At 39.6% G+C, this 24323-nt stretch overlaps 1 protein-coding gene across 9 annotated transcripts in view; it reads right to left on the bottom strand.

Annotated features, from left to right (window-relative positions):
• The window catches only part of PATJ (PATJ crumbs cell polarity complex component), a 373944-nt gene that overhangs the window by 107433 nt on the left and 242188 nt on the right, over nt 1–24323 (bottom strand). For all 9 annotated transcript variants that reach the window (XM_082687808.1, XM_082687804.1, XM_082687800.1 and 6 more), the window contains 2 exons: nt 24208–24299; nt 3970–4042 (listed from right to left, as the gene is read on the bottom strand). In XM_082687808.1, the coding sequence (XP_082543934.1) occupies nt 3970–4042; nt 24208–24299 (165 nt within the window). The remainder of the gene's footprint in view (nt 1–3969; nt 4043–24207; nt 24300–24323) is intronic.

Genomic DNA, 24323 nt, shown 5'->3' with positions numbered 1-24323 from the left:
TTACAAGTCTATGATTGTTGGGTGGTGACACCTCTAGGTGCAGATGAAGAAGCTGATCCTAATAACGTACCCACCTCTGGGCACGTGGGCATACTACTTAGCCTCTCTAGACCCCAGTCTCTTCTTCTGCAATGTGGGAATAATAATAATACTGTCTCTCAAAGGCCTGGATGTAAGTGGGACAGGAGACCACATTTGAAGGCCTATAAGACAGTGTTCGATATAGCAGACAGAAGATTCAATCATCCCCTTAAAATTCAGTTCCAAGGAGATATTTTGATGGGTACATTCATAACTAACAATACAACAGAAAAAAATTATTCTAAAACAATTCCTCTTATTCTCCCCACTCCCTCCAATGATTTATAGGACATTCTGTAAACACAAAAAGATGAAGAATTAAGTACTAGTGTTTACTGAGTAAACACCATGTGTCCGGCACAAAGATACAAACGTCTTATTTAATCTTATTAACTCTATGAGGCGAAACTATTGTTACTCTTCTACAGATAAGTAAAGCGATGACAGAAGAGGTATTGTCCAAGGCCCAGTGTCTAGAATATGGTTATGCTAGGATTTGAACAGAAACAGTATGGGTCTGGGGCCCCTCCTTTCTACCACCCTAACTGCCTACCCTAGGTCTCAACTAGAATGAATATCCCAGTGTTGGCAAGCTTTGGTTAAATGGTTATTGGTGGGGAGTCAATACCTATCACCACAGTCTTTTCAGGTAGCGAGTGGTCAATCTAAGTGAAAATTCTGAACTTGTATAGCTTATGACTCAGCAATTGTACTTTGGGGGAAATCTTTGCTATAGAAATAAAAGCATTATTTGGTAACAATTCTCTCCCACACACCCATCATCTTTAAAGATTTTGGTATTCTTTTACTGGCAAGACATCATAACATTATCTAAATATTTGTCAGCTGGAAAAAAAAGGATAATCAGAGAGCATTAAAATATGGCCACTACATTAAGCAAAAAACCCCAAGTTTTTAAAAAAAATGAGTAGAATCTATTTCAGAAGGATGTGTAACACGCATCTCAAATTTAACCTATCTAATACAGACCCCTTAATTTCTGCTTCCTTGCTGAAGAACAGCTATTCTCCAACAGACTGTAATAAATGGCACCGCTATCCATCTAATTGCTCAAGCCAAAAATCTAGATTTATTCATGCTCTATTTCTTCTCAGTACCATATTTAATCAATCAAGTCTGATTCAACACCCAGAACACCAAGAATCCACTCACTTTTCTTTGCCTCCAACAACAAACCGCAATCTTCATCTACCTGCAAACAGGTCTCATGTGGGTCTCTACCTCTTAGCCTATTTCTTGTACCTTCTTGCAGTCCATTCTCTACCTAGTAGACTGTACACTGAATCACCTCATTCCCCTTTACTGGTTTCCTGGCACAAATAGGCTAAAACCCAAATTTCTCACTCTGACTCAAAGCTCCCACCCCATTACCACCCTCCAGGCTCCAAGTATGGCTCTGGCCATAACCGTCCAACGCCCCAGCACATCCTCCCTTGAGAGTTATTTCTGTCCTCACTGCAAAGAAAGCTCTTCCCCTTTATTTCTGTGTCTGGCTCCTTACCATTTTCATCTTATTTACAGTTCACCTTGTCCAAGAGTGCTTCCCTAATACCAGATGAAGTGGTCACAAACTACCTTCTCTATTTTAATTCCCTGCAAGGCACTGACCACTTACTGATAATTCTCTTGGTGTATTTATTCACTAATTTCCTCATTAGAATGTAAGCTGAACCACAGCAAGGAGCACTCTTTTTTATTCATACCCGTGTCTCTCATCCCAAAGACTGCCTTATGCGTAACACGCACTCCCCCTGCATGCTTGCTGAATGGAAAGGATGTATTATATACAATTGAGTTTTTACTAGAAGAGATATTGTTCTCATGTATAGCTGTTTATTCTTGTGGTAGAAGAAAAGGAAGTATGGAAGTATGGAAGAAGTATGGAAAAATACTAAAGAATAACTTCCTTAGGGAGGGGGGAAAGGAAAATTAACTTTTTCCCCTAATAATTTTGCATGGCTTGATTATTTACAATAAGCATGTATTTCTTTTTGGAATTAAAAATATTTCAATAAATAAAAATGTGAAGAGAGTGTAATATTCCCTCAGTTGAGGAGACACTTGATTATATAGCTATCTGATGTATGTCTGTCTAACTCTAGAAGCTGATCGTAATCACAATCTTGCACTAGTAATTTCTCCATTAATAAAGTAATTATTTAAAGATATCTGTGATCATAGATAATAGGTATTAAAGTGTTTTGAGGGGCTCCTAGGTGGCTCAGTGGGTTAAGCCGCTGCCTTCGCTTCAGGTCATGATCTCAGGGTCCTGGGATCAAGCCCCGCCTCAGGCTCTCTGCTCAGCAGGGAGCCTGCTTCCCTCTCTATCTCTGCCTGCTTCTCTGCTTACTTGTGATCTCTATCTGTCAAATAAATAAATAATCTTGAAAAAAAAAAAAGTGTTTTGAAACTATAGAGAAAGAGGTAATGATGGTTACCAGAGGGGAGGGAGATGGGGAGATAGATTAAATAGGTGATGGGGATTAAGGAGTACACCTATCCTGATGAGCACTAGGTGATGTATGCATTTACTGAATCACTATATTGTACACTTGAAACTAATATCACACTGTAAGTTAATTAACTGAAATTTAAATAAAAGCTCAAAAAAATAAATAAAAAATGAAAGTTTTTTCTAATAAACTCTGAAATGCCCAACTTTAAGGAACTTCAAGGAAAGAAATATTCCTATGTTAAATTATAATGTGTTTAACATAATTTTATATTACTTTTTTTTTTTTTTTGAGGAAGGGGTGGGAGAGCAAGAGAGACAATCTTAGGCAGGCTCCATGCTCAGCATGGAACCCAAGGCTGGGCTCAATCTCATGACCCTGAGATGACTTGAGCTGAAATCAAGAAATACCACCTAACACCAGTTAGAATGGTAAAAATTAACAAGACAGGAAACAAACACTGGCAAGGATGTGGGGAAGGGGGGACCCTCTTACACTGTTGGTGGGAATGTAAGCTGGTGTAGCCACTCTGGAAAAGAATATGGAGGTTTCAAAAGATCTTAAGAATGGAGCTACCCTACAACCCAGCAATTACACTACTGAGTATTTATCTCAAAGATACAGATGTAGTGAAAAGAAGGGGCACATACACCCCTATGTTCATCGCAGCAATATCCACAACACAGCCAGACTGCAGAAGGAGCTGGGATGCCCTTCAACAGAGGAATGGATCAAGAAGATGTGGTCCATATATACAATGGAATATTACTGAGCCATCAGAAAGAATGAATACCTGCCATTTGCATCAACACAGATGGTACTAGAAGGGATTTTGCTAAGTGAAGTAAGTCAAGCAGAGAAAGACAATTATCCTATGGTTTCACTCATATGTGGAACATAAGGAATAGCACAGAGGACCTTAGGACAAGGGAGGGAAAACTGAACGGGAAGAAATCAGAGAGGGAGATAAACCATGAGAGACTCTGGACTCTGGGGAAAAAACTGAGGGGTTACAGAATAGAAGGGGGTGGGGGAATGGGGTAACCGGGTGATGGGTATTAAGGAGGGCACATGTTGTGATGAGCACTGAGTGTTTTATGTAACTAATGGATCACTGAACACTACATCAAAAACCAATGATGTACTGTATGTTGGCTAACTGAACTTTAAAAAAAAAAAAAAAAAGAGCCGCTTAACCGACTGAGCCACTATTTTATATTACTAGATGCCCCTATTTTATATTACTTTATAATCCTCAAATACTTTCTAATTAGAGTAATTCCCTATTTAACAAATTCTATGAATTTGGAATACCAGATACTGAAAATCAAAACTGCTAGATTTGAAAAAAAAAAAAAAAAAAATCCTGACAAATCCATCAAAGTCACTACATGGTAACTGGGGGCCATCTTACCTCAACAGAAGACGGGGAGCTTGATGGTACTGGAAAGGGAGCAACAGCCATCTGACTGACTGCATCTTCATTTCTGTGGATGTGAAAATGGGCAGAATCAGTACACAGCAAATGCTAAGTTTCTGGTTCAAATAACAACCATTTCCTCTATTCAAAATGTATACAAAGCACCTTAGAATAATAATATGCACAAATATATACTGGTTTTAAGCTTGCAAAGCTACTAAGCACACCAAGGGATATACTGGCCCAGGAACACCAGGAAATGGTTTCTAGTGACAGAGAATGATGATGCTAAGGGTGAGCTAGATCCTGCTAAGTAAGTCGGGTGCTGCTGGGGATCATTTGGGAAAGACATCAACTCTCTCAGCACTGCGGAGTATAAATTTTTCAAATGGCCGTGTTTAACCTCTCGGCCCATTAATGTCCAGAGCATTTTGTTCTTTGAACTGGAAAGGTTGCCGGCCTCCTCACTTGGCTTCTAACTTTGTTTTGCCAAGTGAAGGATGATGCCAAATGAAGGGATGCCTACGACAGGCCCTCCATGGGTGGACACTGTGAAGTGTGATGGATGGGGAGAGCCAAGATCCAGACAGATAATGCTTTGTGGGTTAATTCGACGCCTCCTCATCATAATAGAAGCAGAGATGGTGGGAGATAACATTCATCACCAGGGCCATAGGCACAGAACATTTTCTAGAATACCAGCTCTAATTATTTGGACCTATTTCCATGACGTGACCAGCAAATGATAAGCAGCGGTTTTGTGGGAGATCTAACCTTTACTCTTCTTTCATGACGCAAAACCAAAATAATTATCTTAAGATTTATGGGACGTTTGACTTTAGGTTTCACAGTATAAACCATGGGAGATCACAAAGACGCTTCTTCCTGGTATGCAAAGACCTAAGACTCTTCACAGATCTCTCCCCATATGACCATATTCATATTCAGGATAGCCGCTCCCTGGTTTGGAAAGGCACTCAAAATCCATCCCCATTTTATTTTTTACTTCTCACCCATTGGAAAAAAATCCATTGGTCTATGTCATTCCTGCTTTGCTGCTTTAATCCTATCACTGCCTTTACCTGAAATGTCTGTCTTTATTATAATCCACCCATCCTTCTCCTCCAGTTTGAGTTAAACAGCCTCAAGCAGGTGAATTACTCCCTTAAGTAAAAAGACCATCTATATATTGATGTCTTCCAAATTCACGTAGTTAGCCCAGGTCTTTTTCTGAGCTTAATATCTGATCTCTAACTCCTACTTTATATCTCCACTGGATGTCTTCTTACAAGTATCTCAAATAAAATAGATCTCTTATTACCACTCAGTCACCGGAATGTTCCACCATCAATCCTCCTCATTTGAGTAAATGTTAACAGTGTTCACAGAGTTATTCAACCAGGAACCAAAGAGGCACTCTTGAAACCTCTAATCTCTCAACTGTATATCCAATCAAGAAGTCTTGTTGATTCTACCTTCAAAATGTATCTTGAGTTTGTCTACTTATTTCCATCCTATCGTAGGGCAAGCTATTATCATTTCTTTCTTCCTTTTCTCTCTTCCTTTTTTTTTAGTAGGCTCCATGCCCAGTGTGAAGCCCAACATGGGGCTTGAACTCATGACCCTGAGATCAAGACCTGAGCTGAGACTGACAGTTGGACATCCAACCAACTGATTCACCCTGGTTCCCCTAGCTATGACCATTTCTCACCAGAGTTAATATAAGAGCATTGTATTTAGTCTCCCTACTTATACAGTTTTTACTTTCTCCAATCTATTCTTCACCCAGCAGAGTTATTATGGCTCTAAATCTGATTATATTTCTATATAAATCTGATTATCTTTTTATCCCCTGCTTAAAATCCTCCTATGGCTTCTTATCACCCTTAGGATCAAGTCCACAATTTGGGGGGAGGCTCTAAGGCCTTGAGCAGTCTGCCCCAGCCCCTATCTCTGGCTTCCTCTTGTTCTCTCTTCTCCTGACTCACTGCTCCAGTCCAGCTACTTGAGATTTCTTTCCATTTCTCAGCTGAGCTAAACTCCATCCACCTCAGGGCATATTCTAGCCCTATCCTCTTCTGTTCTGCATGTCTGTTGCTCAAATCCTTTGTCTGATTTGTGCTCTTATTTCTTCTTCGTAGCTGACCACAAACATCGTTTCTGGAAACAAGCCTTCCAGGAGCTCCATTGTATGTGCATAGCACCCTATACAAAGGTTGCAGTTCTGTGTCTTTCATAATTTACCTAACTGATCTGTATGAACACGTGCTTCCAATCTGCCTTCCCCTAGATGGTAAACACTCCAAGGACAGGAGACTTGTCTTTCCTATTCTCTCTCAAATTATCTAGGGCAAACAGTGCCTGGCAAACGATCTATCCTAACATAGTTGTTAAATGAACTGGACTGCAAGAATTCAACTGAACTGTGTGAATTCTAGGCTGATGTAAATTCTTTGTGGAATGAAGCAGAGTATAAATAAAGGCATGAAGTCTAGGTACCATTTCTTATTCTAACCTTCTGAGAGTCTTGGATTATCTAGTGTTATGAGCCAAACCAAAGCAAAAAGGGGGAAAAGCTAAAACTGAAAAGTGACAGTGCATGAAGAATGTATCTGTTTTTTTTCTGACACTATTACAGATGCCTTGAGCATGCACTAATTATATTAAGAGATGGCTACTGTTTTTCAGGGAGTACAATCCATTCCTTAGCAGTTTGCTCATATAGGAAGAAGTAATCAGTTACCTTTGGATAAGTAACAGCATTTTCAAAGTGGTAATTCCCTTTTGCATTCATTTTCCTTCATTGAGTAACACAATAGAACTCAGCTCTAGCTAAGAGCTGAAAGCCAAGGGGACCTGTCTGCTCCAGATTCAGAGCTCATGGGGCTGAGTATATTTGGCAGTAATTAAGCAGATGGCTTTTCATACTTCTTTCAAAGGTTACTAGCATTAAAAATATGGCTGCACATAAATTCTTATTGAGAAGTCATGATTACCTGGACCAAGTTACTTCACATCAGCCAAGTTATCCCTTCATAATTTAATGGTTTTCTCTAAATTAGTATGACTTTAATGGCCTTTAAATTCCACATTAATTTTTTAAAAACTCACAAAATAGAAAACCTACAATTACTCTCAATAGAGAGAAGGAAGCTGCTTTAAGAAGTTACATTTCATAATCCTTTATAATCCACTTATTAGGGAGTGTTCACACACCTCCACATCAAGCAAGGAAAGATCTGACAATTTTAAAGAGAAGTGAGTAGCAAGAGGGAAGCCAAAGGAGAGAAGGCATTTATACTTCAAACAAGCAGTTAACCTGAATGACTTCTGGGGACCCTCCCAACCCTCCTCTCCTATGATTCTCATAAGGAATAAAATCTGTTTGCTTCATAACTTTCCTTTCCTTTCTAGGATAATTAATGTAAGTTTCTTAGGCCCAGGTGCCCCGTACAGGACACAATCAGGAATTGTAATTGCTTGTTAGTATTTTATAATTATCTTTAACAGCTGTTGAGAGAGGTAATGGGATGCCACCATGGGTAAGGGAATAGTTTTCCAGAGTACAGAACCCTGCATGTATATATGCCTGTATCATTGTATTTGCTATGCTCTGTTAAAATCATCTGTGCTCTTCTTTCTCCTTCTCCAAGCCCAGGGATGGGCTCCTTCTCCAAGCTCAGGGATCCCCCTAGCTTGCAACAGAGTACCTGATAGAGAGTACTGCTGAATAAAAGTATCTTAGCAAGGTAAGAAAAAGATATGGAAGCAGAACTATCAAAACTATGCCCTGAGTTTTTCAAGCTATTTCAATGAATTAATGACGGTATACTGCCTCTAGCCAGGCAGCTATGAGTATTTCCCACCTTAACGGACATTTCCTGGGGGTCTGCACAGGTCACAGATATTCCCTGAAGGGACCAGAGTAGCAATGTCTATTGTGTAACAATGATGGTCTGCCTCAACCTCAGTGGATGTAGGGGGCAAACACCTGTCTTAGTTTGGGCCAATCAGATTCTTTCCCAGGGACTCAAAATGTAGTGCAGACACAAAGATCTGGAGTGTAATACTAGATAATACCAATGGAAATGCTCAAGGCTAAAGGGGGTTTAGTCACCCTTCTGAGGATGACTCAGTAGTCATCCTGGCTCCTTTTCTTCAGCCTTAGCTGTATGGCTCCTTCAGAGTCCCTGAGACATCCCTGTATTCTTACAGTGCATTCTCCTTTTAATTTAAGCTGGCCAGGATTTACTTTAATTCACTGAAACTCAGTAATATAAGTCTGATTTTGTTTTGAATTGAATGTATATATATATGTTTATTTTATATTTATACTATGGGTACAAAGATGAATAAAACATCATTCCTGGTGTTGATGATATTAGCAATTAGTGAGGACTAGAGCTAGACAGTGAGGAATGCATATCTGCATGTCTGCTGATATTAGCAATTAGTGAGGATATTAGCAATTAGTGAGGACTATAGCTAAATAAACAAACAATTACAATAATGGAATTACTATACAGCGACTGTCAATTTAGTTTTTCTCCAAAAGGATGCTAGAAACACTCCCAGTTCAGTTTCTTGTTTGCGGAATATATTTATATATTCTACACATTCTAGGACCTGATTTCAATTTTATTTTGTTATAAAATACACCCACTGGTACTCGGTGTTAGGCAGAATTCTGAGAAGGTTCCCAAGATTCCTGCTCCTGGTTTACATACTGAATAGGATCAATTTCAATTCCATGATTAGGTTATATTATACAGCATGGCTGATTCTAAGACAAAGATTATCATTTTGGCCTGACCTAATCACACGGTCCTTCAAACCTGGAGATTTTACTTCTCAGAGCTTCAGTGCCCTATGTTCTAAATTAGTAGGCTGTCTCACATGAACCCTAAGGAATGAGTGGAGGTCAGAGACAGGAAGTTAGAGATTAGAAGCACCACTGCTGGTTTGAGGATTATGGAAGCCATGTAACAATGAATGTGAATGGGGCGCCTGGGTGGCTCAGTGGGTTAAAGCCTCTGCCTTCAGCTCAGGTCATGATCCCAGGGTCCTGGGATCTAGACCCACATCAGGCTCTCAGCTCCAAGGAGGACTTGCTTCCTCCTCTCTCTCTGCCTACTTGTGACTTCTGTCTGTCAATTAAATAAATAAAATCTTAAACAACAACAACAATGAATGTGAATAGCCTCTAGGAGCAGAGAACGGTCCTCACTTGAGAATTAGCAAGGAACTAAGAGACATCATCTAAGATGAACCTGAAAACTGATTTCTTCCCCAAGGCTCCAGATGAGAACTCAGCTTGGCCAAGACATCAATTTCTGCCTTGTGATACACTAAGCAGAGAACTCTGCTACACTGTACCACACTTTTGATCTACAGAGCTTTGAGCTAATAAATGGGTGTTGTTTTGAGCCATTAAATTGGTGGTAACTTGTTAAACAGCAAAAGAAAACGAACACATGATAAAACTCTTTGATTTGGAAAATATGGTCACCAGAAACATAACATTTGAGTTCTTACCATGTACCGCTGTTCTAAATGCTTTTCATAGATTAACTCATTCAACTTTTGTAACGACTCTATGTGGTAATTACAATTACTTTCTTCATTTTACACAGAGGGTAAGTATACTGACTAAACTCAAAAAGCTAATGAATAGCAGAGCTGAGATTCAAACCTGACAGTCTAGCTTTAGGATCTGTTCTTCTAGGTGCCTGGGTGGCTCAGTTTAAGCCACTGCCTTTGGCTCAAGTCAAGATCCTGGAGTCCCAGGATGGAGTCCTGCATCCTGCTCCCCGCTCAGCAAGGAGTCTGCTTCTTCTTCTGACCCTTCCCCTACTCATGTGCTCTCTCAAATAAGTACATAAAACCTTAAACAACAACAATAAAAGATCTACTCTTCTGACTACCCCACTACAGTGTTTCCCATTTTAGCAGCCTCTCCCAGAACCACATAGATCTTCTTCTCTTACATACCCAAGCCAATATTCCCAAACCAAAAGTTTGACTGGGTCACAATGTACTCTTAAAGCTCTTTTGTAATTTTCTTTAGGGCAAAAAGCATGAAAGGTCTGAGTTGGTTCCCTCTATCAACTTTTCATACTTAAGTTCCAAGTGTCAGATTTTTGTTGTCGAGTCCTTGTAGAGATAATAATGACTGTAAAGTGCTTTAAAATACTCATCAAACATGACAGTGCAGGTAACATGGTAAAAAACAGAGAAGAGTAGAAGTCCCTCAGTATTCTTCTGTGATAGTAATTAGAGCTGTTCATAAATCCTCTGGCTTATACTTTTCTTCTCCTTTAAAGTTGAGTCGCTATTTGAACCAAATACTCGGTAATCATGGAAATACATTTTGAGATCTTGCCTTTGGTATCTGAATGACCAGGGAGAGCAGCGAGGCCCCCTTGCTGAACCCTGATGGACATGTAACACGATGAAGCAATGAACCTCTGCTGCTTTAAGCCACTGAGATTTGGCTGTAAGTTCACTGAAGCATAACTGAGTTTATCTTGACTCAAACATGCTCTATACACGTTGATTCTATAATAATTATTTTTAAAAGTCATGCTTCTACTGTAGTCAGAATAGCTAAAAACTAGACACAACCCAAATGTCCACATACAGGAGAATGGACCAACAAATTATGGTATGTCCGTAGATTGGAATCTTACTCAGTCACTGAAGGGACAAACTACAGATACACATAACAACCGTAAGTCTTGAAAAAAATTATGTAAAATGAAAGAAACCAGACACAAAAGAATTAATCCTATTTGATTCTATTCATGAAGCTTAAGAACAGCTTAAACCAATCTATGATGACAGAAATCAGGAAATGTTATCTCGGGGGCCCAGAGGGACTACTAGAAAGGAGCACCAGCCAGCTTTCTGGGGTGAATGAATGTTCTATATATTTGCTTTGGGTGATGGTTACACAAGTGTATGTTTTGTATTCTCAAAACAACAATCTGAACACATCAAGTTTATTGCACTGAGTGTAAATAATGCCCCAATTAAAAAATGAATTCATTGTTATATCAAAGTAAGAGAACTATGCTGTTCTGGAAAGAAAGCTAGAGTGAGGCAGACCTAGGCAAAGGTATAGATTCTATCACTAAGATATAAGCAAGATACCAAGCAACTTTTTAAAATCTTGATTTCTTAACCTATAAAACTGGGATAGTGGGGCGCCCGGGTGGCTCCATCAGTTAAGTGCCTGCCTTTGGCTCAAGTCATGATCCCACTGTCCTGAGACTGAGACCAGGATCGGGCTCCCTGCTCAGTGGGAAGCCTGGTCTCCTTCTGCCTGCTGCTCCCCCTGCTTGTGCTCTCTCTGTCTCTCTAACAAATAAATAAACTCTTGAAAATTGGGATAGTATCTTTTAACAGAACTGTTGTAAGATAAGGTCAATGTCAAAGCACCACAGCACAATAACAATCGTTAACATTTACTGTTTTATGGTTTCATGACGTCCAGTCTCAGATGCTTAAGTTTCCAGGGACTAAGAGTGTTCCGTTACCATTAACTCATTCAGCCATTAACCCTTATATCCGAAGAAATGGATGGTTTCATTCTAAATTTCATTCTTCCCTCTCTTTTTCTCTAGTCCAGAGCCCGCATCCTAATTCATGGACTTTTCACTTTTTTTGTACTATAGCAAGAGTAACCTTACTGGCTTCCTTGTTCTGCTTTCTCTATGTCTCAGGGAATCCAAATCACTTCTCAATTATGAAAAACACCCCCTTTTCGACAAGCTTGAAAATGCAATCGGAATAATTCAGTATCACAGAGTTTCCCCTATAGGTGTTTGTTTTGCCTGATATATAATTATTTATTTATATGTCTTAGAAGTTCTTTTTTTTTTTTTTAAGATTTTATTTATTTATTTGACAGAGATCACAAGTAAGCCGAGACGCAGGCAGAGGGAGAGGAGGGAAGCAGGTTCCCCGCTGAGCAGAGAGCCTGATGCGGGACTCGATCCCAGGACCCTGAGATCATGACCTGAGCTGAAGGCAGCGGCTTAACCCACTGAGCCACCAGGCACCCTGTCTTAGAAGTTCTTAAAGAACTTCTTACGTATGTATGTATTTATTTTTAAGATTTTATTTATTTGTTTGAGATACAGAGAGATCACAAGTTGGCAAACAGGCAGACAGAGGGTGGGGGGGAAGCAGGCTCCCCGCCGAGCAGAGAGCTCTACTGGGGCTCCATCCCAGGACCCTGAGGTCATGACCTGAGCCCAAGGCAGAGGCTTAACCCACCAAGCCAACCAGGTGCCCAGGCGCCCCAAGAACTTATTTAACTCTATGGTCTTATTAGCATCTGAAAGTACTTCAAAATGCTTGAATTAAGTTTGTTCATGCAGTTTGGGACTCAATTCTTTCCTATGTAAATCTACCCAGGTATCATTAATTAGCTTTTGCTGAACTCACTTCTCCAACTATAATCTCTCCCTCCTCTGCATTTCTAAACTGTTTACATAGCTTTTCTCAGTAACGTCATTCTATTCTTCCAGGAATATCTTACTGCAATCTTGGAAGTACATACATGTCATATACAGGGATTTGTTGATAAAACCCTATACCTTTATTGCTCATCCATCAAAGTTATAACCATAATTCATATTGTAAATCTCTTAGGATTTCATTAACATGTTACTTGAAGCATTTATCCAACAACTATTGATTACCTCCTTAGAATAAATATGAGATACTCTCCCCAATATAACCTCTAAAAGAACACGACAAATTATGGTAAAAGAAAGATTAGTGGGCTCTGAGAAGAACACACTTATTCTTCAGGAAAGCACGATGAGCTCATGACAACAATTTATGAATGAGGAAAAGAAAATGTGATGTAATCGGTGGTATATGCATGTGAATGCAGAATGCCTTAACTTTTCATTTATCACAGTCAGGGATCTAAGGAGCATTTCTACATCTTTCAAAGTGAATGTGTTCCATCTAAAATCCATACGGGGGCGCCTGGGTGGCTCAGTGGGTTAAGACGCTGCCTTCAGCTCAGGTCATGATCTCAGGGTCCTGGGATCGAGTCCCACATCGGGCTCTCTGTTCAGCAGGGAACCTGCTTCCTCCTCTCTCTCTCTCCTTGCCTCTCTGCCTACTTGTGATCTCTCTCTGTCAAATAAATAAATAAAATCTTTAAAAAAAAAAAAAAAATAAAATAAAATCCATACGGATTCTCAAAGGACCCTGAACAGCCAAAACACTCTTGAAAAAGAAAAACAAAGTTGGAGGTCTCACCCTTCCTGATGTCAAAACTTACTACAAAGCTAGAGAATGAAAACAGTGTGGTACTGGCATAATGAGAGACAGATAGACCAATGAAACAGAAGAGAGAGCCATGAAACGAACTCTCACATATTTGGCCAAATGATTTTCAACAAGGATGCCAGAATCATTCAATGGGGGTGAAGGGGGTGGGTGGGGAAGCTGATCTTTTCAACAAACGTGCTGGGAAAACTAGATATCCATATGCAAAAAAATAAAGTTGGATCTTTCCCTTACACCACTTTCAAAATTAATTCAAAATGGATCAAAGCCCTAAACATATGACCTAAAACTGTAACATTCTTAGAAGAAAACATGGAGGAAAAGCTTTGTGTCACTGAATTTGCAATGGTACCCTGAAGAGGAGACCAAAAGCACAAGGATCAACAACAAATAGATAAACTGGACTACAACGAAATGAAAAATTTCTGTGCATCAAAGGACACAATCAACAGTGAAGGAGCAACCTATGAAATGACAAAACACATTTGCAAATTATAGATCTGATAAGGGCTTAATATCCAGAACATATAGAGAATTCCTACAATTCAACAACAAAATAAACTGATTAAAAAAAATAGGCAAGGGGCGACTGGGTGGCTCAGTGGGTTAAGCCTCTGCCTTCGGCTCAGGTCATGGTCTCAGGGTCCTGGGATGGAGCCCCACATCAGGCTCTCTGTTCAGCAGGGAGCCTGCTTCGCCCTCTCCCTCTGCTTGCCTCTCTGCCTACTTGTGATCTCTCTCTGCCAAATCAATAAATAAAATCTTTAAAAAAAAATAGGCAAAAAAGTTGAAAATAAATTTCTGCAAAGATGACATACATATGGCCAATATACACATAAAAACACACTCAGCATCACTAATGAGCAGAGAAATGCAAATCAAAACCACAGTGAGATACTACCTCACACCCAAGATGATGGCTACTATGGAAAACCCTGTAAATATCAAGTGTTGGTGAGGTTGTGAAGAAACTGGAACACTTGTCCACTGCTGGTAGGATGTCATGGTAGGCTGCTATGGAAAACAATATGAAGCCTCCTCAGAAAATTAAAAATGGAGTAACTATATGAGTTAGCAATTCTACTTCTAGGTATATAGCCCAAAGAGATTCTTGAAGTCATCTGTACTCTCCTGTTCATAGTAGCACTACTCACAAAAATCCAAAGGCAGCAGCAATCCAAGTGTCCCCTGACAGGCAAATGGATCAATACATGTATATACAAACAATGGAGCATTATTCAGCATTAAAAAGGAGAAGAATTTTAACAGCCTATAAAATGCGTGAACCTCAAAAACATTAAAGTGAATGAAATAAGCCAGTAACAAAAGGACAAATGCTGTGTAATTCCATTTTTATAAGGTACCTAGTATAGTTAGCGACAGAAAGTAGAATGATAGTTGCCAGGAGCTGTGGGCAGGAGAGGGAGAATGGGAAGTTCTTCTTCTTATTATTATTATTTTTACCAGGAATAGATTTTTATCCATTTGGAGATGGACAGTGGTGGTGCTTGTACAACAACATGAATATTCTTTTTTTTTTTTTAAGATTTTATTTATTTATTTGACAGATAGAGATCACAAGTAGGCAGAGAGGCAGGCAGAGAGAGAGAGAAGAGGAAGCAGGCTCCCTGCAGAGCAGATAGCCCGATGCAGGCCTCCATCCCAGGACCCCGGGATCATGACCTGAGCCGAAGGCAGTGGCTTAACCCACTGAGCCACCCAGGCGCCCCAACAACATGAATATTCTTAATGTCACTGAAGGGTACACTTAAAATGGTTAAGATGGTAGATTTCATGTTACACAGATTTCACGATTTAAAAAAATTTTTCTGAGACCAAAAAAAATTGTGTAAGTATGATGAGAATATATACTTACTATAACTTAAATATCATTATTGTCTTCTAGACTGTTGCAGTCCTGCCACTTGGAAATTCATGTTCACTAAACCCATAGGATCTTATTTTATGCGAACAAAATAGCACTGTTATCAAAAACAGAAGTTATGTGCCTGAATTCAGCTTGGATAGCTGAGTAGGTAGATTTCACTGTTCTGAAACCTGTTCTAAAATGCTTACAACTACAATCTAGCTCCTAGCATATTGTTTAAACACACACACACACAATGAATAATGAGGAACACATGAACACAGCTAAATAGGTCTAGATATTATTTTCTGATTATACTAAATATAATGATGTAAGACACTTGAGGATAGAAAAAATAAACTCTATGTTTGTTATATTAATTGGGACATGACACTGAATTAACATTTGGCAGGGAAAGCTCGATATAAATGAACCAGAAGTCACATACAAAACAAAGCACATCATTACATTTCAGTGGGAGAAAACTCCTTCCTGAAGAGATACCAGGATGTATTTCTAACTCTATGAACAGACTGAATAGTTTTCAATTTCCAATTGGATGAAACCACCAAAACAGCAATATGCTGAATCTGAAATAAATGACCAACGATAGAATCACAAAATTTATTTACTTGGCATTCCCAACAATACCAACAACTAATGAGGGCTGTTGGCAGTAACTCAGCATCCAGACCCACATTTCACAAAGGTGGCCTCAGTCAAGTTCTGAATGATTACTGCCAGTTGTGCAGAGGAAAAGGTGGCTCATAAAATATCTGGCAGTACAGGTTGGCGGAAGGGTTGATGTGGGGAGCATAGCATGGATGGAATGACTTAGCCTAATAAACTTCTCTAAGAGGTTCTTTCTGAAAGATAATGTAGTAGATACCCTCAGCCACCTACTCCTTCTCCTGGCTGGCAAAGGACTAATGTTCAGATATCCAGCCCTCACCAAAAGGCCATGTTGTGGGGAAAGGTGACTTCCCCCCACCCCAGGTATGTAAGTCCAGAATAAATCCTGCCTGATTCCTCTGAGATAATCACGGCAATCTCATGCCAAGAGCCAGTGAATGGTGTGACAGTAGAAATGCACCATCCTGGAGATCCTCAGCAAAGACTTGCTCAGGGGTCTTGTGCTTTCTAATTAAGTCTGAAGGTTAAAAAATTCTCAAAATCAAGGTTAAAGGCCTACAGGTGACAGGAAAATGTACAGAAAGAACCAAATATCTTACTCTGGTTGTTCATGATTTGTTCAGATAGCTCACTTTTATCACTCTTCCCATTCATTAGGATTCTTTGGCAGCAAGCAAGAGAAATGAAGTTGGACCAACTAAAGCAAAAGGGAATTTATTAAAGGGATATTGGGATCTCACCGAACACAGGCAGGCTACATGATTGGACTTGGAACATACAGAAACTAAGAGACCTCCAGAGGACAAGGAAGCAAGAAAACAGAATGATGTCATAGAAGAAACCTCCCATTAAGGCCTTGTGTTTCCATAAATAAACACCATTCATATAAACTCACTCATGTTACTTGCTTCCTATTTTAAGCTAAGTACCATATTGCTCAAGCATAGGTCACATGACCAACCCCTAGCCACACCTCAGCAGTGAACTACATGGCTCCTTCAGCTTGCACAAAGGGAGAGAGGCATCTAAATGTTCTGGCTCTACTATTCCACCACAGTACATACACTGTGTGTGTGTGTGTGTGTGTGTGTGTGTGTGTGTGTGTCAAGAAGAAGGGCTACAGAGATTCTATGAGGATAGGAGTAAAAATATCAACCAGCCAACAAAACAAAAATGAAGAGAAAACTGCCCACTTCATCTCTGTAACCAGACACTGTTAGATGTTTCTGAGTGCTAAAAGAAATCAAACAAATACAGTCTTCATTCCCCTAAGATGGTACTATGCTAAGGAAGGGGGGGGCGGTAACAAAGAAAAAAAATGACCAACTCTGTTCATGAAATAAAAATGATTTTCTAAGATATTTTACAAGTCATGCAAGAAAGTTTGGTAGCAGGGTCCTGGGTGGCTCAGTGGTTTAGGCCTCTGCCTTCAGCTCAGGTCATGATCCCGGGGTCCTGGGATCGAGCCCCACATTGGGCTCTCTGCTCAGCAGGGAACCTGCTTCCTCCTCTCTCTCTCTCTGCCTGCCTCTCCACCTACTTGTGATCTCTGTCTGTCAAATAAATAAATAAAACCCTTAAAAAAAAAAAAAAAGAAAGGAAAGAAAGTTTGGTAGCAACACTTTACCTAATACACCGGATGCACTGGATTCAAGAATGATCCTGCAAAATTTGGGGTCACTTCACATGGATTAGGTACAACTGCTCGTAAAAAAGGGAAAATGTACGGCTCCCGTGGCTATTAAAAAAAGTATGCCATAGGCTTTCAAGATGATTCCAAAAATGTACGGCCCAATGGAATTGTCACTGGATAAAATGCACAGCCTTCCCAGGTGAACACAGTTGGTCAAGGGAGAGATGCGTCTTATTTGGATGCATAAATTCCAGTGTCTTGACAAAAGACAAAAGTGTCCTTGAACTAAAAGGCTTATAAATTCTACTTATAAATAGAAGATTAATAAATGAGGTTACTCTTTAATATGGAGAGTACAGGAAACAAGTACTGAAAAATGAAGCAAGTGTCAGCATTTCAGAGCACTTGAGACACTCCCACAGGTCTACCACGTGCTCCAACTGAACAAAGAAACAGAAGAGCCCTGAAATTAAAGAGGGTCTCTACCTTTCTTTCTCCCACAATTCTCAGTAAGAACTCTATGTTAACGACAGGCCTCTTCCTCAAAACGTGGTATATATCCCATAGATGATATTTTATTGTGCACTCAGATTTCTTTAATGACCCCAAAGAGTCAGAAGGATGCTTCCTCACAGATTTCAAAGTGGCCAATGTACACAGCTGTATTCATCCAGTGACACTTTCCTAAAGCAGGACTGATTTTCTCCTGGTAGTAAATGTTCAGATACAGATATCCCTTGGGTACACTATCCAATTCCAGAAACTTCTGGTTTCTGTGCATACTACAATTTTGTTTCCTCATCCTTCAGGTCTAAGCTCCAGCATCTTTCTCTGTAATACCTTCCTGAAGGCTCCAAAGATTAGGTTACTTGTGTCTCCCCTATGTTCTTTTTTTTTTTTTTTTTTAATTTTAAAGATTTTATTTATTTATTTAACAGACAGAGATCACAAGTAGCCAGAGAGACAGGCAGAGAGAGAGGAAGGGAAGCAGGCTCCCTGCTGAGCAGAGAGGCCAATAAGGAGCTCAATTCAAGGATCCTGAGATCATGACCTGAGCCGAAGGCAGAGGTTTAACCCACTGAGCCACCCAGGCGCCCCTCTCCCCTATAGCACCTTTATCCCTGGATAAGGTTCAGATTGCTTACTCTCCACCTCCTCATTCAAGGTAGAGCTGTGTTCTTCCTATCACTGACTCCACAGCCCCAGCACAAGGAGGCACTCAGCAAATACTTGTTGATTAAATGCATAAATAGTTCTTTATGGAAGTAAAACTCTTGCTTATTCCCACAATCCTTCTTCCCTCTTTATTTAGATAGACTCGAGAGCACAGTAAGGATTTTTAAAACAGGCATTCAGTTTGCTTCTTCAGGTGGACTTCTCCCACAGATGACTCTGACATTCACAATAATTTCAGGTCAATGTCATCTTTTAGGGATATGACCAGAGGATATCAGGCCACACTATATTTTTAATTACAAAACAAGACATATGTTCAATCGATACTGTATGGTGGCTCCCACGGTGAGTCCACTTTGACTCAGTGGGGCTTGACAGCCAGCACTAAATCTTTCCATGGGGTTCAGTTTCACTTGGCCTCCTCTAGCCCCAGGAGTTTTTATACAGTACACATTTTCCACATGTAATTAAGTAATGGAGAGTGAGTTGTTATATGTGACATTTAATTTTCGATAGTGGGGGAAGGTATGACAAGAGCTGCAGGCAAGATCATTAATCTCCTTGGATCCCTGCACTGCCAAATACAGCAATTCATTCTTTCTTGTATTAATATAGCTCTCCTCCTGTACTTAAAATTATAGTGCTTGTGTAGAGGGGATATGTCGAATAGGAAAATCCACAGAATTGAATGTGTGCTACATAGTAAGAATTCATGATTGTAAAATACATCTGGATTATCCACCGTAGAACAATCTAGTATACTAAAGTCCATATGGGCTATAGACACAAGGACGTGATTAAGGGATTGTCCAAGATCTAATGTGGGGACAATGTGGGAGGGGGGAGTGATTCTGTAAGTCATGTATACACAGCAGCAACTTGCTAATTTTCACTAATGACTCATAGACCTCTTGTGAACTACAGATCAATTAGTATATGAATAAATACAAGTGTTAAGAGCATATGACAAGGACGTGATCACACAAATGTACATCACTACAGACTAAAGGCCCCTGTTAATTACAATGTTGCCTGCAGCATATTTTAACAGCTTTCTGTGATTACTGCTAATCATACTCCCAAATCTGTGGCCAGTTCCCATTTTTATTTCGATTGTCAATAAATTTGGAAAAGAGCTGCTGAGGTATAGAAGCCAAAAATTTCTCTATGATGGAAATGCAAAGAGAATCAATTAATTTCAACTAAGGAAGGATTAGCAAACAGAAGCACTAACTATAAAGAATACAATTTCTAAATATCAGTGTTTAAAGTAACATTACACAGCGTAAGTTATGCAGCTTAAAGGAAGTGTAATTGCACCTGTTGTGCTGAGATGATTTAAGTATTAACCTCCTGACAGTTGATAGGAAACCAGTACTTACCTGCTTTAGGATTTGGTTCCAAAACAGGCACAACTAGGGTTCTGATACCAGTAATTTGAAAGAGGTAACCTACAGGCAGAGGTGCATATAAAGGAGTGATGAACTAGATAATCAGCCTGAAGGACAGAGAATGATGTGTTGGACAGCACTGAAAATGCACAGGTTACCACACATAAATAGGTCACCAATCTGCCATTATACCCCCACTGGTGATATACATAGTGCATAAAATATTTTTCTTTTTTTGATTTCCTTAAGTGTTTTGAATTCTGACACTATTTGATGCTACTCATCCCAGTAAAATCTATTATAACATAGTTTATTGACATGGGGATTAATTCATGTTAATTAGATTTTTCTTTATATATTCTTTCATTAAACAATATTCTTTTTTTTTTTTTTTTAAAGATTGTATTTATTTATTTGACAGAGAGAAATCACAAGTAGATGGAGAGGCAGGCAGAGAGAGAGAGGAAAGCAGGCTCTCTGCTGAGCAGAGAGCCCGATGCGGGACTCGATCCCAGGACTCTGAGATCATGACCTGAGCCGAAGGCAGCGGCTTAATCCACTGAGCCACCCAGGCGCCCCTCATTAAACAATATTCTACTCCTTCTTAGAATATCAGGCCATCACTTAAAAGGAGGAAGAGGAGGGGTGCATGTCTGTCTTAGCTGGTGGAGCATGCAACTCTTGGGCTGTCATGGCCCTGAGTTTAAGCGCCAGGTGGGAGTAGAGCTGGGAAGAAAAAAAAAAAAAAAGGGAGAAGGAGAAGCAGCAGCAGACACAGAGCAACAGAGATGTTTTAGGTAGACTATGTCCATGTCTCTTATTTTAACATTTATTAGAAATGATTAAAATAATTATTTATAATTATAATATATTCTATAATACCTGTAGCTATCTCTTCTAGTGATTTTTAAAAATTTTTAATTAAATTCTAGTTAGTTAACATACAGTACAATACTGGTTTCAGGAGTAGAATTCAGTGATTCATCACTTATCTACAATATCCAATGCTCTATCTTTTCTAGTGTTTGATCATTATGATGTTAACTAAAATTCTTAAACTGTGAATGTGCTTCACTTAAAAAAATACTCAAGATTCTGGAATGGGAATACCTGGGTGGCTCAGTGGCTTAAAGCCTCTGCCTTCAGCTCAGGTCATGATCCCAGGGTCATGGGATCGAGCCCCTCATCTGGGTCTCTGCTCAGCAAGAAGCATGCCTCTCCCTCTCTCTCTGCCTGCCTCTCTGCCTACTTGTGATCTCTGTCAAATAAATAAATAAAATCTTAAAAAAAAAAAAGATTCTGGAATGAGACCAAATATATGGACAGGAGTGGTTTATCTTTTTTTCCCTCTCTTTCCTTCTCCCTAACTTCTGTAACCTCCTGCTCTCTCTCCCTCCCTTTTCGGGTCACTACCATCATCATCTTCATCACCACACTGCAAACACTGGTGAGCCCATACCATCAGGCAATTTATACATATTAACACATTAGACAATCTATGAAATAGCTATAAATATCTATTTTTTTAAACACTTGACTTAAAAAAAAAAGATTTATTTATTTATTTGAGAGAAAGAGAGCGAGATTGTGAGAGAATGCTCAAGCAGATGCCCCACTGAGCTAGGAGCCGAGCTCGGAGCCTGCCGTGGGGATTGATCCCAAGACCCTGAGATCATGACTTGAGCTGAAATCAAGAGCTGGCTGTTTAGCTGACTGAGCTGCCCAGGCGCCCTGAGGTTACTATATCATCTGCATACTGCCTCTCAGGAAACTGCACAAGCTCACACACTTGGGGTATTCTAGAGTCAGGTTTCAGGAGATAGGGTGAATCTAGGGTTTCCTCTCTTAATCACTAAGCCTCAGAGTTCAAGCTTGCTTTAGAAAAGAATTTGTCACTTAGGTAAGAGCTCTCAGGCTCTCAGTCAGATGAATATTCCTTCCCTTATGGAAACCGAAGCATTAATTAATAAAACGTTGGCAGACAAATTACCAGATAGGTATCTACTGAATCAAACAAAAGGTTGTTAGCAGTGCATACATCTGTCTTGATTTAATTTATACTCGTTTTTCTTTACACAGTCTCAAAATGGATGATAACAGACTTTGCAAAAATCACACCTACATCTTATTTATGCTTACAAAGGAAGCTAGAAAAACTTTCCCTAGCTTAGATTATTTGGGAAAGTACTGAGGAGAGGGACTTAAGTATGAGAAATTTTGTAAAATAATGAGTTATTTTTCATCCATATGTATTCTATGTATCTTTAAGCCCACAAAATAAATAAAACTAACTTACTATGATTGTTGCCTTTAGAGAATAAATTATCTGGAACTGTTTAGAAGGACCTGAAAGGCAATTTATTCAATAAAGCTTTCTGAATGCAGACTATGTGTTTAGACACTATGATTTAACGACCATGTAAGAAAGGTTCATCATTAAATTACATATTTGGAATGTACATTGATACTTCTAAGTTGCTTCAACTCCCTTCCAGTAAATAAGTATTCTGTGGTATCCTCAATCATGCTTACACTATTAATTTACTGAACAAATGATTTCCTTGATTCTGATCTCTTCTGATGATCAAAATTGAAATCATCAGACACTAAATTAATAGGGCTTTTTCATTACTATTATTAAAATTCTCCTCAGCTTTCTCTTCTGTACTCTAAATAATTTCAAATCATGTAGCCTTTCTTCCTTGAAGGAGGAGGGTTCTATTTCTTAACTACTTAATTGCGTGGATGGTTTCCTTTGGATCCCATCCAATTTTCTTTTTGCTCTTTAAAACGGGATGGCCTCATATGGGTGAAGAGGTGAGAGCAACGTCAAGGACACCGCTGCAGCAGTTGCCCACATGTGCTGAGGGTGAAGCACAGATGCTGGTGGGTGCTGTGGGTGCCTACTCATGGAACTTTCACATGACTCTCTGCAAGGTGTTCAAGCTGGCGGGCATTTCTGTCCATGGTGGACACCTTCATTGCTTTGAGTGGCTGACCTTTCCTCAAGTCTGTTCATGTTTTCAGCATCTAACTCTAATTTTGTAATTTCTGGCAACAGGAAGGGCAGAGAAACCCAAAAAGGAGATTGGTGCCTAACAGAGGACTTCAAGGTGAGTGAGCAAGAGGAGGCTGTCTTAACACACAAGACTGAGAAGGAGAAAGGATTCTCCTTATGGAAACAAGAGTAAAAACCTGGAAATCCAGGAAGGACCACAGGGTGGGAGGGAGGTTACTAATGTAGGATTTCCTTAGGAGCGAAGCAGCAACACCACCCTGCAAGCTGGAATGATGGCATGGGAAAGGGTACGTCAGTCACCTACATTAGTGCCCACATCTGGGAATGAGACTAACCCTGAAACACAGGGGTCCTTACGAATGGATAGGTCTTAATGACAGGTAATCAGTCACAGTAGGAAGAAGAATGATCTGTCTTGAAACACCAGCCAACACCCTTTCAGCCTCTACTCTATGTGAGAGAATTTTTTACATATCCCAATGAATGAGGTAGGTGCTTTATTATTCTCATTCTCATTCTCAGAAGGAAAAAAACCCAGAGCAACAGTTAATGGACAGGGTTAGTTACATTATTTAATCAGATTCAGATTCATCAGCCACTTTGGTCCAATAAAAGGAAAGAGACATTCCATTGATGATGAGGCAACAATAGCTACCACCAGTGGGAATTCCAAAGTCTGACTTATTTATGTCAGAAGGATGCAGTCAGGTAGCAGGCATGGTAAGGGAAAATATGGAAACCCAAACATACCACACAACTCTAAACCTCACATCTGATCCCCTCTGGATTTCTCACCAGCACTTTTACTATGAAGTTCCTAAAATGTCCTGGGCTCTGTTTTCCTGCCTATTCCTTGATGGAGACATCAATGAGTCAGCAAATATACCACATGTTGGTGACAGAAGGAAACTAGAAGGTTCTACTGAGAGGACGATCAGCTCCAGGAAGGGAAGTAATTTAAAAAACTGAATACAAATACCAACCTCAACCACTAATTACATCATATGAAATGTAAATAACAAGAAAATCTCATAATTAAAACAATTTATGCTTTCCTTAGAGTGACAGTTAAAAAAGGAAAATGTATTTTTAGGATATGGTGATTTTGTTAGACAAACCAAAGACAAGACAGTCTTACAAAATAACAGCAACTTCAGAATAGATCTTCGATTTTAGAAAACCACACATTTATCTATCTTACCTGATGAAAACCAGCTTGACCTTTGATGGGGCGGTCTTAATAATGGCAGATGCATTTTGGTGACTTCTTCCATACAGGATCTGATTATTTATCTATTTGGGAAAAAATAAAGTGTA

Source organism: Mustela nivalis, assembly GCF_964662115.1.
Source record: "Mustela nivalis genome assembly, chromosome: 10".
Taxonomy (NCBI): Eukaryota; Metazoa; Chordata; class Mammalia; order Carnivora; family Mustelidae; genus Mustela; species Mustela nivalis.
The sequence above is the reverse complement of the archived record's forward strand: the minus strand, read 5'-3'. Positions and strand labels throughout refer to the sequence as shown.